Source organism: Tyto alba, unplaced genomic scaffold, assembly GCF_018691265.1.
Source record: "Tyto alba isolate M040663 unplaced genomic scaffold, T.alba_DEE_v4.0 Super-Scaffold_7, whole genome shotgun sequence".
Lineage (NCBI taxonomy): Eukaryota > Metazoa > Chordata > Aves > Strigiformes > Tytonidae > Tyto > Tyto alba.
Window position 1 is genome coordinate 22,759,225 of NW_024881328.1, and position 17,757 is coordinate 22,776,981.

General features: G+C 38.9%; 1 protein-coding gene across 5 annotated transcripts in view; it reads left to right on the forward strand.

Moving 5' to 3' along the window:
• The first annotated feature begins 4 nt into the window (after window positions 1-4).
• Window positions 5-17,757, forward strand: part of UBR3 (ubiquitin protein ligase E3 component n-recognin 3) — a 118,485-nt gene continuing 100,732 nt past the window's right edge. For all 5 annotated transcript variants that reach the window (XM_042784293.1, XM_042784294.1, XM_042784295.1 and 2 more), the window contains exons 1-4: window positions 5-633; window positions 14,731-14,870; window positions 15,263-15,421; window positions 17,120-17,263. In XM_042784293.1, the coding sequence (XP_042640227.1) occupies window positions 5-633; window positions 14,731-14,870; window positions 15,263-15,421; window positions 17,120-17,263 (1,072 nt within the window). The remainder of the gene's footprint in view (window positions 634-14,730; window positions 14,871-15,262; window positions 15,422-17,119; window positions 17,264-17,757) is intronic.

The window sequence follows — 17,757 nt, forward strand, 5'->3', positions numbered from 1 at the left end:
GGAAATGTCAGGGGAGGGGAGAGGCAGTGTCGGGAGGAGGGAGCGGGCTGGGCGGCGGGCAGGGCGCCGGTTCTGCGGCTATCGCGAGAGGGAGGCGCCGCTGGGAGGGGAGAGAGGGCGGCGGGGGGAGCCCCAGAGCCGGGAGCCCGGCGCAGCCGTAACGGCTCCTCAGTTTCCCATCATGGCGGGGGCCGGCGCCAGCGGCCGGGATAAGCGGGCGACGGCGGCGCAGTTGAAGAAGGCGCTGGGCGGCGAGAGCGGCGCGGCGGCGGCAGGCGAGCTGCGGGCGCTGCTGGAGCGGGTGCTGGCCCCGGCGGCGGGCCCGGGCGGCGGCGGCGGCGAGGCGGCGGCCGAGGCGCTGGAGTGGTGCCGCTGCCTGCTGTCGGGCGGGGAGGCGTGGGACAGCTTCGTGCAAGCCGTGCGGGCCTACGACCCCGCCACGCTGTGCGGCCTGGTGTGGACGGCCAACTTCGTGGCCTACCGGTGCCGGACGTGCGGGATCTCGCCCTGCATGAGCCTGTGCGCCGAGTGCTTCCACCAGGGCGAGCACGCTGGGCACGACTACAACATGTTCCGGAGCCAGGCGGGGGGCGCCTGCGACTGCGGCGACAGCAACGTCATGCGGGAGGCCGGGTGAGCGCCGGGCGGCCGCGGCGGGGCGGGCGGGCACCTGCCGGCGGGGGCGGCCCCGCGGGCGCGGCGGCCTCCCCGCCGGCGGGCGGAGGTGTGGCCGGAGCGGCTCCGCGCCTGCCCCTGCGCGCCGGCGGAACGCTACGCGGGGCAGCGGAGCCCGGCGGGGTCGCCTTGCGCGCCGTCCCTGCCCGGCCGCGGGTCGGAGTAGGCTGTGGAAAATGTGGCAACGGCGCCTGGGGGGGAGGGAGGGAAGAGGCGGGGGGGTGGGGGGTGGGGGCGGCAGCCCATCCTGCGCGGTCGCCAGCGCCGGCGGGGGTCCGGCGAGGTGCCTGCCTTCTTTGTTGATGTGCGTGTGCCTTTTTTTCTGAGGGCGCTTGTGCACGTCTCGTTGCCCTTGCACCGAGCGCAAGGCCTGCGGAAAGTTGGTGAGGGCGGGCGCACGGGAGGCATTCCCTGTCAGCTCCCGGCCAGGTGCCTCGGCCTAGCACAGCTTAACCGTGAAGTGTGCCCAAGTAGTTTTGGGCTACGCGTGAGCAAATATGCCAAAATGAACAGATTGAGTAAGAGAGCGCCATTTTTTTGTGTGTGTTCCCAGTCTGCAGTCCATCTTGCCTTCTGTTTTTGTTATTCTCAGCTTGATTTAAATCGAGGAATTTGGTAATTCTTGGATGGGTACAACTGGGCAGGGTTTTCGGGGAAGTCAGATGTCCTTCGTATTCTGTAAGCGTGCAGACCTGCTGGAGGCCAGACTTAAGTACCTGGTCAGAAGAAGAGGAAGTGGTACCTCATTATACCCTCCTTTGTTCCCTTTGTACTCAACTGTGAAAGGAAAGATCGGCCAACCAGTTATTGGGTGGAGGTGATACCTAGCCAGTAAACTTCAAATTTCACAACTGGGTGTCTTTTTGGAGCTCCCTGTATTCCTCTTGATTCACCAGAGAGCCAAAGACTTCACCAGAAGACAGTTTGGAGTGCTTGAGTGAGGCTTCTAGAATAGCCTCTGTCTTGATTGTCTTGGCCTTGGTGAGCTGGCATGCTCACATAAGAGCCGTCTCATCTCTTCCTTATAAATACTGAGTTGTGGCATACCTAGCAGAAAACGCTAGGAACATATAGAAATGTTAAAACATTTTCCTTGGTTCCTTCCATGTTTTTAACATTTACAATGTATAATTCTGCATCACTCACTCTGTATCTTAAGATTCCTTCTCTTATGGCATTTTCATTTAGAGATTTCACTAATTCTGCTTTTTTTTGTTGTTGCTTGAAGGTTGATGTCTCCAATTCTCTCTGTCTGTAGTCACCATTCTCCTGGTTTAGGCCTTGGGGTGGCTTCATTCTTTGTTTGTTCTTACATTTTTTTCCCCATCGTTTCACTATCTGCCGTTGTCATTTCTTCATTCTTACTTTTTCATGGAATCTTATTGGTAGATTCCCTCCCTTTTGTTTTCATTGATCTTCAGTGGTTTCAAGGTGCTAGTCCTGAAGTCATTCTTTATCAGGTCTTGTTCAACTTCTGGTGATTCTGCTTCCCTCAGTATCACTGACGTAACAGTTCCCCTTGATCTTGAGAAACAAGAAAAAAATTTAATGTCGATTCTTGCAGTGCTCAGTGTGGGATAGATTTAGGGCTCCTCTTAGTGGTAGGAGTTTAACAGAGCACAGACAAATGGAACACCTTTAGGTAAATATTAAAATGCTTTTTTCTGTTACTGCTCTCATCCTGGAGTTCATACCTTTTCACAAGTGTGGGTTGGTTTGGTTTTTTTTTTGTTTTTTTTTTTCTTTTTTGTATTTTAAACAGTTTTCTTCTTGGAGAAAGCTGGTTTAATAAAGAAGAAATAAAAAATGCTGTTAAATTTGCAATATAAACCAATGCAAACCCTGAGGGAGTAAGAATATTCTCCCCATTCCTGTTATTATTACTTTTAACGGTAGAATTCAAGAGTAAATTGTCTTGTGTGTGAGGTAAGTCCCTTCAGGAAGTTTGATCATTCTAGATAAAGAATTCCATAGTGTCCATTCAGAGACAACACTCTTGGGTTGAGAAGTAGATTTTCCAGTCCTTGTGGACGTACAGGAGGACAATACATGACAGGACATGGGGTGCCTGTGCTCAACATAAGGTCGCTCTTGCTAATCTAAAGAATTGATGTTAGCCAATGCAATTAAGTGAACTACGAACTTTGTTTGCTGTGCAAGACAAAGCAAGTTAAGCTTAAACCAATGTAATAACATTAATGTGTGCAAGCATGCACACAGTTTTGCCCCTTGACTCTAATTGCTTCAATGTAGCACGTCTAGATAAACTGTTTTAACTTTGTATATACAAATCAATTGCACAATTACAAAGGTAATGCTTTACATGTTAAAGTTAGGAGGACTTTGTGGGAGATTCAGGAAACCAGAGTGTGTCTAGCCCGATATAACCTTGGCCACCACAGCCTAGATTTCTATTAATAGCAAGGGAATCAAATGTGGAGCCTACTTATGAACTTTATCTACCATCAGCCTGCTCAGATAAAATTTTGTGTAGATACTGTATGTGAATGTTATAGTAACAGTAGTTTGTTGGTTCTTGTTATCTGGTCTCCATGTTCAGAGTGTTTTGATTTGATGCATCTCAAAGAATACTTCTTAGTTAACTGATCTGTTGTAAAGGAAATCTCTCCAGTTTACCATCTGGAATATCTTCATTTCCTTTAGGGTGGCTAATGTAAATCTAGAGATGGTTTGGTCTTGGATATGAGGATGTGTGTGTTAATTTTTTGTTACTGATTAAATCTATAATTTACTTTTTAGAGATAACTGAGTGTCAATTTTTTTATTTCTGATGGCTTTGTAGAAAGAAGCTGGAATATAACGTAACAGATGGATGCTGATTTCCTGTAGGTACCTTGTGTAATTTACATTTGTTTTAGAAAAATCAGGTTGTCACACTTTTGAACCTTTTGATTCCAATCCAGATTTCAGTGGGTTTGATGATTAAGTTAATTGCAGTTGGTCTGATCTGCCAGAATATAATTTAGAAAATATCTAAGTTTGTAAATATAGCTGCTTGTCAGAGTATTAAAAAACTCTAGGTGCGGCAAGGTTTAATAGATTTTAAGATCCAATGATAGGTCAGTAGGTGAAAGTAGTTTGTAGCTGTTTCCCATACAGAATCGAGCCATGGGCAAATGAAATTTTGCAGCTCCATCAAAGATAATTAATAATGTTTTGAAGAAGGTAAAATCTTCAGTTGGAAAGCATTTATAGTAGATGTGCTCATAGTTCAGCAGGTGAGTTCATCTGTTGGAGGAAAAAAAACCCCATGCGGTTGGAAAGGTGGAAATTCAGACTGGCATATTTTTTGGTTGGTAGATGATCTTGTGTTGTAATGAAACTTGATAGTTTATAAAATAAGCTTTAAGAAAGCAGTATGCCATGTGGTTATAATGAGAGCATAACTAGTCGGTAATCTGTTACTGATGAGTACCATTTTGTTTTTGAGGCCGTCTTGTTCTGATTCCGCTTTAAGTCTGTAGACAATAACCTGATATACTAGAGAGCCTCTACACTTTGGCTATTTCATTCCCCCGTGTCCTGTTTCTGAGTATGCCTCACTGTGTGTTGACTTATTTGTTAAATTAATCATGTGGGAAGCAGATGTTTTAGTGCTGCATTACAGCACAAAGACAATAATATCTCCATCAAAGGTTGCATATCCTGAAAGGCAAAAAGCCAGGTTAAGAATTTTATTAAACAGGCTTTTTGCATTCATGTTTGCTGTGTATTTGATGGTAGTTATGGCAACCAATGGCTCCATTGACATAAAGCACTGCCTTCTCTTATGACTTTTATCAAAGGGTCTAAGAAATTATCCATTTACACTTGTGACAGTGGGCCATTTCTTTATCAATAGGCATGTGTGAAGTAAAAAAAACAATAGTTATAAGAAAAGTAACTGTTGTAGGTTGATGTTGTTTGCCGTGTGTTCAAAAGCACCTTCAGGTACCTAGCTCTAAGCTTTCTGCAGTCCTGCCTTTAATGATCTGTGCTTATCTTTACATTTAGCTCTGTCTTAGAGTGTACTTCAGTGTAGGTTTCATGGAGATTCTATCTGAGCTACACACTAGATCAGACTTCTCTCTCTCTTTTCTCTCTTTTTTTTATTTTTTATTTATTATGTCCCTCTGGGGGACTGATGTATCTGCTGGGTGTACCATGATCCCTTATGAAAAGGCTGAAAAATTAGCTTTGCCTCCTCTTGCTGTCAACAAATATGAGAAGTATAATCTTAGTTTATAGCCTGTTTATTCTCTTCTGCTTTAATTTATTCAGAATTGTTTCTGGTGTGATAGTGCATTAAAACGTTTACACCCAGTAAGTATTATTAAATAGATTTAGTTAAATCTAAATTTTGGATAGTAGATACCTTGTATTGATAACCTTTGTTACTCTGTCCCCATATCCTTCTTTCCCTCCTTCTGACTTGGTTCCTTATTTTATCCCATTTCAGAGACACTTCCTTACAGGAACTCATTTGAATAGAAATGGCTTTGCTGTGCTGCTTCGGAGCTATGGAGGAATATATTTTATTTCTTCTACTTTTTGCTGCTAAGTAAGAGTAAAGGACCTTTTTCATATTCTAGACTTAAGAAAACTTCAACAAATAGAACGACAATAAAAAAACACGCTTGCTGTTGAGAAAGCTATTATTAATAGTTACTTTTGGATGTGTTCTGTGCGTGTTCATTGGGCAAGGTCTCTTGTATCATCTTGGATTGTAGCAACTGTGATCCACTTAAGATCAGAAAAGTCAGATCTGCCTGTGTCTGGATTCTGGAACATACAGGTAATAACTATTTTATTGGCATTAAGCAGATTATGTAGTTACTTTATGCAGTGTCTTGCAACAGCGAATCACCTGTTTAGCATACATATAGTGTGTTGCTGCTTCAAGGTTGTCCCTTCCAGTGTGACTCTATCAGCCGTGTTCTTTAACAGTAAACAACAAGGTTTCAGTTCTCCAAGACCTAGGCTAGGTTTGGTAATGCAGCTGGAAGGAGGGAAGGGTGCTCTTCTGGACCTTTCTTCAAGAAGTTGCTGAAACAGATACTTTATTAACAGGCTGAGACCCTACATGTTGTCAAAGAGCTTAGCCTCTGAGCATTATGAAACTACATAAGAACGTCCTCATGTTCAGGGTTGTTGAGCTGGTACAAATGGTGTTCTGTAGGATCTCGATCAACTCCATGCAGCTTCTCTGCTTTTGAAGTCCTATGGGCTACCAAGGACTTCTGGCTGAAGGAACTGCGGAGAAGTCTGAGCTGTACTTCCTGTTAGCCTGGCTTGAGGGTCTGAAAAAAAACATGGTCATGTGCTTCTGGTGGGTGCAGATCTTCAGAACAAAAACTCCACTATCTGCTCTTCCACATGCAAGGTACATGAGTTCATACTAGGATTAGCAAAGAGCACATCATTTCAAAGAACCACAGTTACCATGCATTTATAAATAATTGATTCCCTTTGCCCTCCTCCCCTCCTCCCACAGACGAAAAGCTTAATATTTTGTATCGCTGCTTAGGATTCCACATTAACAATCAGTAGTTTTTGCAGAGTTTCTTGTTGAGTCTTATCCTTGGAAAGCAAAAAAGATTTCAGATCCCAGTGTTGATTAGGTCCATCATGACATACAGTCAGCTCAAAAACCTGCCTGTCTTGATTTCTCTTAAGAATGTCTCTAATTAGGACTAACATCAGCCTCTAAATTAGTTGCTGTGATGTTTTCCATATGGTTAACAGCAAAGTGATAATTTTGTATTACTGCTTTTAGAACTGTGGCTTGACTAGATGTCAGGTACTCTATACGTGCCTCATGAATAATGTGCAGTTGTTTCAAATGCATCAATAAGATACTCAAATGTATCAATATACATAACTTCAGACATTTGGAAGCCTGAACTCTTGCTGTGTTAGTCACTGAACAGACTTAAAATGATGGTTCTACCCCAAAGCTTTTGCTGATAGGGCTGGTCTGGTTTGAAGAACAGAACAGTACTCTGAAGATTGAGCTCAAAAGATAGGACTGCTATATATCTTGCCTTGTCTGAAATTGACTTCTTTATCATATGACTGGTATATTGCTTTGTAATATACCTTGGTATATATTCAATTTAAGAAGAACTGGTGTTTTGGAGGTCTCTGGAAACAGTCTTGTTTAGATTTGGACTAATGAGTGTTGATTTTCAGTTCCTTTGCTTTGATCCCAGCAACTTCTAAAGTTCCTTTTATCCCTTTTGTGAGACTATCAGATGTCCAGGATTCTAAGTTTGCTATGTCAGGGTGGAGTGTTATTTGTCTGGTACACATCTGATCTACATGGAGCTGTCGATGGATCTGCTGGCAGTGGAATAAACATGATTTTGGGTGTTTGTTTGAGGAACACATTCCTAAGGAACTTTATCTCAGATCTTTCTTAATGATAATTAATATAGGTTGATTCAGAGTTCAGGTCATTCTTCCCTGTCTCTTGCAGAATATCAGGAATTTTATATTTAAAAAAAAAATCCTGGAACGGTATGTGGCAATTGCAGGTGATTTAAAATAATAGCATCCTAGATGCTCTCCTCTATAAAGGGTTCTGGTAGTAAGCTTTGAAAATAATATGATGAATTTTCTTTACATTGAAGTAATAGAGATAGCTGTTTGGGTATTACAATAACAAGGACTATATAATGAACTCTGTTGCCTTTATCAGGATTTATCTCTCAGTTTGTGCACAGCGCCTGCAGCGATAATAGCTCCGGCATGAAACCTTTCCAAGAAAACTGCAAATTGCATATAAATTCACCTTGCCTGTTGGGTGCCTGACCAAAGTAGTATCTTCAGCTTAAGTTCATAGCTTTTATTAAAATCCATACATCTCACTCAAACCTTCATAAAATGAAGGTTGTTTTTACATTTGTTTAGCACTTTACAGTCACTTAGAACTTTGTCAGATGAAGTATTTGGGCCAAAATATTACATGCCGTGTGTTTGACCTGTTTAAATTTTCTTGAGAAAATTTTCTTAGCCAGAAAAATATTTTTGTTAACTCTGTTTTGGAAACTTGATTTTTATTCTTTAATTAGAAGATGTAATGTCCATGTGCTCTAACGTAGATAATTGGTGGGACTCTGAAAGCAGCTGGTGAGGGACATTGCCTGTGATGGTTTGGGAAAAGTGAGGGCCAAGCAAAGATGGTCCTGATGAGGGCTCGGTTCTATTTGCCAATCCACTTGTGTCTCAGACCTACTTTTGAAGTCAGCTGGGAATTCTGCTTTTTGAATGATATCTAAGGCTAAGAACTCTGAAAAATCATCTAAAAATGATGAAATTAAGCATTCAGAACTAGAGTATACATTGTATCTTAATTTTTCTATCTTTAGGTCCATACTAGAAAAAAATAGATGATACCTTTAGAGTCTATGCTGTGAAAGAATTTTGAATGTAAATATTTTTCTTGTAGGCTTTTATGTTAACCTTCATGAAGATTGCTTTTTAGAGTTGAGTTTAAAGAGTATTCTTGTCAATGCCTTCCTTCAGTACAGCGAAATAGTACCTTAACTGCTCATTTAAGAGATACTGTTCCTTTTCTCACCTGAAAAGACTGCAGTTCCTGTTGGACAAAATGGTTAGAGACCATATTCATACATGCAGATGGATGAATTAAGATAATTTTAATAATCTTAATATTGCCATTAACAGTGTAACTCAGGCCCTTTTAACTTGTAAGGGCTTCACTTTGCAATCACTGTGATGCTTGAAAAAGCTGCACCAAAGATAATGGGTATTATATTTGTAAGTTAGCTGTGTGTCTGTTATTGTACAAATACATTTAAAATTTTGTGTAAATTGAGGCTTTTCAATCAAACTAGGTAAATGTAAGGTGTACTTAGATGCAATTACAGTGCGTCCACCCTTTTTATAAAAAGAATATTTTTGCAGCAGTGGATTGTGTTACTCTTAAATTGCTCTATTGTCTATCAGAATGCTCAAGTTTGACAACTTTGTGGGTCCATTCAAACATAGGCTCAGCTTCAACTCTACTCAGAGTCCACTCCTTCTCATTCTCACTGTATTTCTAAGGTCTTGAGACTGAAACTTCCAAAGCTACGGTTTCTGATTGATAGTGGGTACTTGTATACTGATGAAACTCATTGTCGTTTTATCTACTATACAAGATGGTTACGTTTGAGGACAGACAGAGAATAATAGAAATGCTCTTCTGCAGAGCTTCTCCGTCTGCTTTTTCTTTGATTTGGAGAGCTTGCTTTGATGAAGGGTGCTCAATATAGCACTGAGCACCAAGGGAGCTTCTGGTGACTCACTGCCTCTCTTCCTGCTGTGCTGCAAGGATTGGAATAACTCCTAAGAGTCTAATCTGTGATTTCTAGCCTTCTAACCTGGCCAGACAGCTTTGTCATGAAGGCTTAGAGACTGGAAAGATGTCCTTTAAAGGTGTTTTTGTTTTGTTTTGTTTTCTTGAGAAGCCAATAATTCTCCTGCCATGTTTCATTGTCCTTCACTATTGACTCTAGTGTCTCTACTTTGGAGCTTTCCTAGTTAGAAGGGTTAGACTGGCATCTTTCCAGCTGGCTTTGCTTCTTATTGCAGTTGTTAATAGCAGAAATGCATGTGTTCAGTTTTATATCTAAACTCCTCTGTAACTTGCAGCTTTCTTAAAGAGCAGAAGAGCTCTCATTCCTCAGACCAGGAAGTCAGTACCACACTGATTCACTTTTGGAAGCCTGTTTTGCAGGTGAAATGAATTTAACTATTGAAATGTAATTACTAGGGTGTATGGGGGAAATGCAAAACTTAAATTTCAGAGGAGCAGTTAGTTTATTTCTCTGCATTTTTTCAGAGTTACCATTGTGTTTGTTTGTTGTTGGTTAGGGACAGTAGATTTACATAAAGCAAGGCTACAATATATCAAAGTCCCTTTTCATCAAGATAATTTTCTAATCCTGATTATGCAAATTGTATTTTGTTTTGAATTAAGATTTGTTTTAACATGAACTTGAAAAGCAGGAAAAACCATTTAAATACTCTTTACCAGTATGTAAAGGATGAAAAAGCAGTTCACAAGAACTCTGAGACAATTGTATCACTCAAAAACTATTTTGCATCTTGCATCTATTTTGTAGGTTCAGTGTATATAAGAATAGTATTTGCATGTTAGTTTTACAGTGGGGACAAAATGCATACTCTCTTTAAATTGTGTGTTGAATTCTTACTTACAAAATGTACTGATTTTGTTTGAATACTTTATGAAGCATTATATGACATTGTCAGTCATGTGGTATACAGTATGAAATGTATGTAATGTCTTAAATAAAAGCTCAGTTTAGATATGATTTACTGAATTGAAGAGTCAAGTAAAGATTTATTTTCTTTGCTTAGGAATTGATTTCCAGTGGTTTACATTTGGGTCCTGTCACTCAGGTCCCAGGTTCTTGTCCCTAAAAGCTTCTGTCAGAGTCAGGTACTCGTAGTGCTGTAGTACTATAAGACTTGTGAAAACGGGATGCCTTCTTTTGACAGCTTTATGATCCAATTTAAAACAAATGACTTCTAAACATGGGGAGGCAGGGGACAAAATAGTGAGAGAAAAGTGAGGGTAAAAATAGTCTCTCTGTGTATGCATGAATTTATGTCAAGTTTCTGGAATGCAACTGAAACTTGAGACACTGTAGAAGGAGGGCTGGGCAAATGTTCAAAAGCTGTAAAGGTGTGGTCTGGCTGGTACTGAAGGCATTTATCAGCTACTGTAATAACTGGGGAAGTTTAAAAACGCTCCTTTGAAGGGGAGGGGTTGGCTTCACACTGAGCCTTGTATCTACCTGATGTACTGGTTGGCCAGGACAGCGGCCTCCTACATTGGGTTGGGTTTTTTTTGTGGTGTGTGTTTTTTTTTTTTTTGTTGTTGTTTTGTGTGTGTGTGTGTGTGTGTATGTGTTTTGTTTGTTTGTTTGTTTATTTTTTGTTCTTTGTTTTGTGCTCTGTCAGGTGAACAAGGAAAGGGATGATGGCAGGATGATTCAGGGATGTCAGTGTGATTTCCAAGGAGGCAGGTTTATGAGTATTGGTGAATTTAACCTAGCCCAGTTAATTTTCTTTTATTATTTTGTTAATGTTTTTTTAACTAAATAACTTCTGCTAGCTTAGCTTCTGAGCTGGGTTAACAGAGGATCAATTGAGTGCCAGTGCTGGAACAAATAAGAGGGCTGAAGACAGAACTGTGGCAGGACTGACCTAATTCAATTTAAGCAGTTGTGAAACTGTAGTCTAAGGGAAAGGAGTTATTTTACCTAAAGCCACTTCTAAAATACATTTTCAGAATTCATAGCAGAATTATTAAAGACAAAAATAGTAGGAGGGAATGGAATGAATCTGAAAAGTCTAAAGTGAAGGTTGCTCAGAAGATGTTAATGATGCTTATGTTAATAATGCATGGTATTCCTTACTCATGTAGATGTCAACAATGTTCTACATCTTACAAATAAGATCTCAGTGCAACATAAGAAATTTCAGGAATTATATTTGTAGTCATGTGGACAAGATTGCTTGTTAAAGCTCTGTTTTTATTTAATTGCAAGTTACTGAGTTATTCTCTCCTTTTGCTAAAATTAGCCTTCTCTTTTTGTGAAAAAGTAATTTCAAAGGTAGGAAACTGCCTAGAAAACAAAAATGAGAACATACTTTTGAGTCAGAGAAAAGAGTAAGGAAAATTATGATGATTTTTGTCTCCCTGTAGACCTGTATTTTAGTACTTCCATGTTAGACCTTCAGTGAGATACGGCTTGAATGTCTCTGGTTAATGAATTGGCACTCTTACTGAAATGCTCCGATTCTTAAAGCTCACTTTAGTATAATAGTAAAAATGTAGAAGGAAGACAATAGCACAGGAAATATGAAGTGCTAAAGATTAAATAGGAACTACAGGCTTACTGGAGAAAGTATTTTGCAATATTGAAATAATGTAATAAATCTTGATCAAGGTGATCTGTCAGTTATCTAGTCAGTCTTCTTCCCCGTACTTATTTTTATTTCTGAGCTTCTTCAGAAAAAAATTGTTTCTTATCTTCCACCTTTCTTTACTCGCTGTTAGAGTCTTCTGCCTGCTCCAAGTGGTGCATTTCCGAGGCTTGATGTTACCAGGAGAGATTTGGAAAATGCTCCTTTTTGTTGCTCATCAAATCCCTATTTTGGTACTCTTGGAAGCATTTTGAAATGTACATTTATGTAGACAGACAATTCTTGAACTGATGCTGTGGTAAGGAAGCTCTTTTAGAAGTGGAAGGAACTCATTATGGAATAGCTTTATCTGCTGTCTGTCCAGAGACTCTGTAGCCCATTGGAGAAGTTTGTCACAGATGTCCCTTTCTGCCTGTAGAGGAAGTTTAGGCTCGTTTCTTCTCTGGCACAGTCTGGGATTCTGGCTCTTCTTTAGTTAAAAGAGCTGTTGTTTTAACTCTGAAGATCTTCCAAATCATTGTCTGGTATTTTGGTCAATATTTGTAGAAGGACTGCATAGCACTGTAAAGGCAACAGAGCCTTGATTAGAACAGAGTATCGGTATTTCAGGCTTGTGGAAATACCATACAGTGAAAGGAATTGTTTTCCATAATTCAGCATAAAACAGAATCTCATGGGCGAGTATTGTAAATTTCGGCTCAGTAAGATTTATTCAGCTTGATTTGTAAATATTAAAATGTAGGCATTGGCTTTCTGGATCATTGTGGCTTAGCTTAATTCTTGCCCTTGAAATTCAGTATGGCCAATGGCTTGTCCATACAGTAAGGACATATTCTGGGCTCCTTACCATGTACACATTTCTAGCTGTTCGTTACGAACAGTTACACTAGTATGTTGATTGCGGACAATGCTTTAATACCACAGTCTTTGAACCATAAATCTAGAATATGTCTCATCTTGTAAAATTATATTGGCATTTTTACTTTAAGGTTTAGGGCCTGGTATCTAAAAACCATTCCCTATCTGGAACTGCTGTAACTTTTGTATGTGACAATGAAAGGATGTTTCCTTACAGTGAGTTGAATTTGGGTGGTTCTTGATTTTCCAGAACCTGTATTAATATCATAATAATAACATGCTTTGCAAGTTAATAGTGCTTTCTTGGGAATCTCAAGAGAAGACATGATTCATAACCTATAGCTACAGGATATGTTATATTTGGGATAATTAATCCATAGGCTGATTCACAAGTGGTATGCTGGCATAGTCTTCTTGGGGAGCAGAGCTGCTTCATTTCTGTGGAAGGAAGCCTTGTGCTTAGCAGAAGCTGGGATTCAAAATTACATCGAGTGTGAGTTTTGCTACCGTGATCCCTTAGCTTGTGATCATATCCAGTGAAAATGACTTTTGGAGAAATGCAAAATATATGGAGGGGACCAGTAAAAGATTTTAAAATCCACTGCATAGTAATTCTTTCCTTGTGTGTCTTAAGTCTTTATTTACTTGTGATTTCTTCTTGTAAGTATAGCGGTGAAGGGGAAACCGAATACCTTTAAGATAAATGAGGTACAATATTGTAGCATAGATCAAGCCAGGTTTATGATTTGTGGCAGTTCAGGTTTCTGTATGTGGATGAGACAAAAATGAATGACAAAAGTGAAAAAATGAATGACTTTTCATAACTTTGATGAATGTAATTTACAGAAGTGAAAGCCATCTGCTTGTGAATTAAATAACATGAAGTTGTCAGTCATCACTGAGTTTTTTCTGTCAAAGTACTTTTTTCCCTCCCGAGGGATGGATAGGCTATATATACAAATGGCAAATCATCTGGCTAGTACTGTCCCTGTTTACCCTTTCTTAATAAAAAGTGTCATATCAAATGTTTAAGGGCAAAGGAGAAGCTCTCAGTCTTTAAAGTTGTGAAGATGCTAGTAATTCTTGTGAAGATGCCATCTTAATTGCTGGACTTGTATCCTCTTTCTTAACGCTACACACACACACCCCCCCCCCCCCCCCCCCCCATTTTATACTTCTTTTGTGGCTTTCTTTTATTTTCTTCTCCTGAAGGTGATACTTTAATGGTCCTCAGAGGAGAAAGGCTTATGTTGTAGAAAGTAGTAGGCTTCTTCTGGAAGATACAGCATAGCAAATATAGTGAAGACTTAAATAAATTTAGAATTTTCATATGCAAGGCTGAATCCATTTCTGAATCTTTATGTTGAAAAATTACTGGTAAAATCTAGTGAATCCAGTGATGTTTACTCTTGTATGATGTATTTTTACACTCTTTATTCCTTGTTAGTTTTTTTTTTTTTTTTTTAAATGGGTAAATAACTCTGATGTTGGTAAATGTCCTTTCTAAAATTAAATTTGGAGCAGTAAAGTAGTGGCTCTTGAGTCAGGCTCATGCTAAGTCAGTGGGAAATCATTCTGTCTGCTCTAATGGGGTTTGGCTCAACCTCATGTCGTTGTGCATTAGCCAAGCCTCAACTGCTACCATACAGGAATTCTATGAAAAAGGAATGGTTTATTTTCTTTTTCAATAAAACAATTTTGCATGGTTTTTGCAGGGTGTTTCCATCATTCTTTGGCAAGTTAATCTTGTTGCTATACATTTGAAATAAATACTGATCCTGCAAACTCTTACACTTTTGAAAGTTGCTTTATAAATGTCAAAAGACATTTAAAAAGTCATTATCTGAATGAGGACTTGAAGAATCGGGCTAGTGTCTGACTTTCATAGAAAGGAAAGGAGCTTTTTTAGTTAGATATTTTCAGTTAGGCTGTTTAGAAATTGGGACGTATGTCTTGATAAAGAATTCAGTGCTTTTCTGATTGCTTAATGGAAGATGCTTCTAATGTGTATGGGAAGGAACTGGGATATGTGAACTTTGAGAAGGGAAAAATAATTGGCAACTTTATAATTTGCTGGACTCAGAAACAAAATGGGTTTGAATATACTAGTTGGAATCTCAGAATACCATTGCTGTACCACCATTAATGTAAAAGTATATACTCTCTGAAAAATGGAAAAAGTTAGTATATGTTAACTCTGCTGTGCTTGGCTAACATTTTTCTTCTGTTTTACAGGTTTTGTAAACGACACCGAATTAAGTCAAATTCGAATGTTCCATGTGTCCCAAAAGACTTGTTGATGATGTCAGAATTAGTTCTTCCACAGTTCATCTTTAGTCTTATTCAGCACTTAAGAGAGGGGTATAATGAGCCTGGTATGTTTTAAATTTGCACGTATCTAGCATATTTTACCATGATGCCATCTATTGCTTTGCAGTTTGTGAAGACACAGTACATGAATGCCTGAATGCTATCTATAGTTTATATCATTGAATTTTGTGCATCTTTTCCTAACCAAGTTAGGTCTGGCTAGACGATTTGAAGCTGAAGAGCTTCTTAAATATGTTTTAAGGGTTACCTATCATTGTGTTGTGCTTTTCCAGAAAATTAAATCAGGATTAACTTGAAACATGTACATGTGAATTTTAGAGCATTATGCATATATAAATTAATTTATTTTGTGGTAGTCATAGCTGTTCTGCCTTGTGAAGGTCTTGGCCAAATTACATTACATTTACACCAAAAATTCTTGTTATGTGGTTTTCAGCTCTTGATCTGCCATCAGAGAAAGACCTTCATAAGATCCTCCAGGTTTTGGAGCCTCATGTTTCCTTTCTAGAAGACTTGACCAAAATGGGAGGAGCAATGCGATCAGTTCTTACCCAGGTTTTGACTAGCCAACAATTCTACAAAGATCTTAGCTCTGGTATGTTTGTGTTATTTCTAATAATTACATTTTCAAATTATGAAGAATTGAAGGACATAAGTTTTGTTTATTGCCTCAGTTTCTGCATGTTTTTATTTGACCTCTCAAAACCCAGAAAAATGCATGTATTTAAGGATATTTTGTTGTTGATGGAAGTGGAGTGGGCTTCAGGAGTGACTAGAAACATTTGCTATTAAGACCTGGAAGAACAAACCTCTTATCTTCTGTGTCCCAGATAACTGTATAAAGATACATAATTTCAAAAGGGTTTTTTATAATAAATCTATTCTGTTTAAAGTGAAGTGAATGCTGCAGCTTGGTACTTCCAAAGAAGGCATATCAGGCTTATTCAGAGTGGAATATATCTAATTTATTTTGGGATCTGCTCTGACAGAGGTTACTGGAGAAGACCTGAAGGGCAAAAGGCTGTTGTCTGTCCTGCACTTCTGTGCAAACCTTTTTTCATTTTCATAAAAATGCTTCCCCTGCCCGCAACAGCCCTGATTATTTATTCCATCCTGTAACAAATCACAATGAATCTGAAAATGTTCGGCAGACACTAACTCAAAGCCGCCTAGTATAAAATAATTCCACCTTATTTTCTTGTGATTAGGTGTCTTTTTCAAGTCCCTTGCATATTTCCTTTGGACAGGTATGGAACAAATAGTAGTTACTGTAGATTTAAGTTGCTGTAACTGGCTTGGGCAGCAGCTGGTTGAAGAACAGGCAATCTCCAAATCTTTATTTCAAAGGAGAAATGCTTAGGAAAGCTGCCTCAGGGACAGTTGTTTTAATTTTGTTTCCTTCCTTTCTTTTTCTCCTCTTTAATAATATTTGAATGGGAGACATTTAATGACTTCTCTTTTTCTATATGTAATGGATTTTCTGAGATAGAGTAGTGGAGAGGGAATGGGAAGTAAAGCATTCTTATCTAGACTCTCAGAATGGAGAATATGTGTCTGAGTTGGTACAATTTCTGGGTAGGGAAAGCAAAGAAAGAGATTTTACAGCAAAACCTGCCATTCTGACTTTGAATGCAAAAGGTGCACAGCTAAAAAGGTATTGTCATATTTTTAATATTTTCTTTTCCTTAAACACTTGACACAATTTGCATCTTTAAAGTTTTTTTTTTTCCTTATATTGCAAATGTGTTGGGGTTTTTTCAGTCCATTTCTTTGTGAAAATTTTATATCCTGAGCATGCACTGTGACTTTGTTTCATCAAACATTTGAAATGATGATATTTTTATGAATAGTCTCTGTTAATTGCAGCTGTCAAAACTTGAATTTTGAAAGAAAAATTCCAAATAATAGATTTTATATACGGTGTATTACCATTGCTCTTCTTTTTTTTGTTCATTTTTTTCCCATTGGAAATCATAGGCCCCTGACCTTTCTCTCCAAAATCAACTGTTTTGAAATACCTAAGTAAATTGTTTTTTTGCTGAATGGTGGCAGTGCTGGTAAAATAGAAATTAAGTACATTATTTAGCAGAAAACATTGTGTTGGAGGGGAAAATTCAGAAGGTTTCTGGTGTTTTGGATTTCAGTACATCAGTTGGAAAAACTTTCCGGATTCTACATCTCATGGAGCTTATTAAAACATTGTGGATCATTTTTTAGATTGCTTGTATAGAATATCAGGTATATGAACAATGTAGCTGTTGTACATTAATGCTGTTTTACATATGTATTCAAGGTGTTGGAGAGAATGCATGTGCAAAGAAAAGTCATGAAAAGTACCTCATTGCTTTGAAAGGCTCTGGACTGGCATTTCCTGAGGATAAACTTGCATGTGGTATGCAGGAAAAAGGAGCTGGAACTAGCACATTAGCAGTTCAAGGTTTGTTCAAGAGAAGACTTGGTTGTTAATGGTTTATATATAAACTGTTCTTTTATTTTTTAAAAAAAACAAATCTTAATGAAACTTAAGGAATTCCCTGTTATTTAGTTCACCATCAAATTATAGGATTCATTTTAATTCTATCAACAAAGCTAAATATATTAATTGCTAATATACTAAGCATCACTTTCCAGTCATATGATTAGTGGAATTTGAGTAGGCAAGATGAAATTGCTCGTAGTGGAATTTTGTCACTGCAACTAAGCTAAGCCACCTATTCTTACAAAAGTGCTGTGGATTTTTTTTTCTTTTTTTTTTTTTTTTTTGATCACTGAAGGTCATCAGAGTTTTTTTGCAATTTCTGAAAGAACATGTCTCTGTTAACTCTGTATGTTGAAGTTCTGCAATGGAACGTACTTGCAAATCCCTGATTTTCTATTGCTTGGAAATCTTACTCAAACTTCTCAGTCCACTGCTGTGTATCTTTTAAAGAA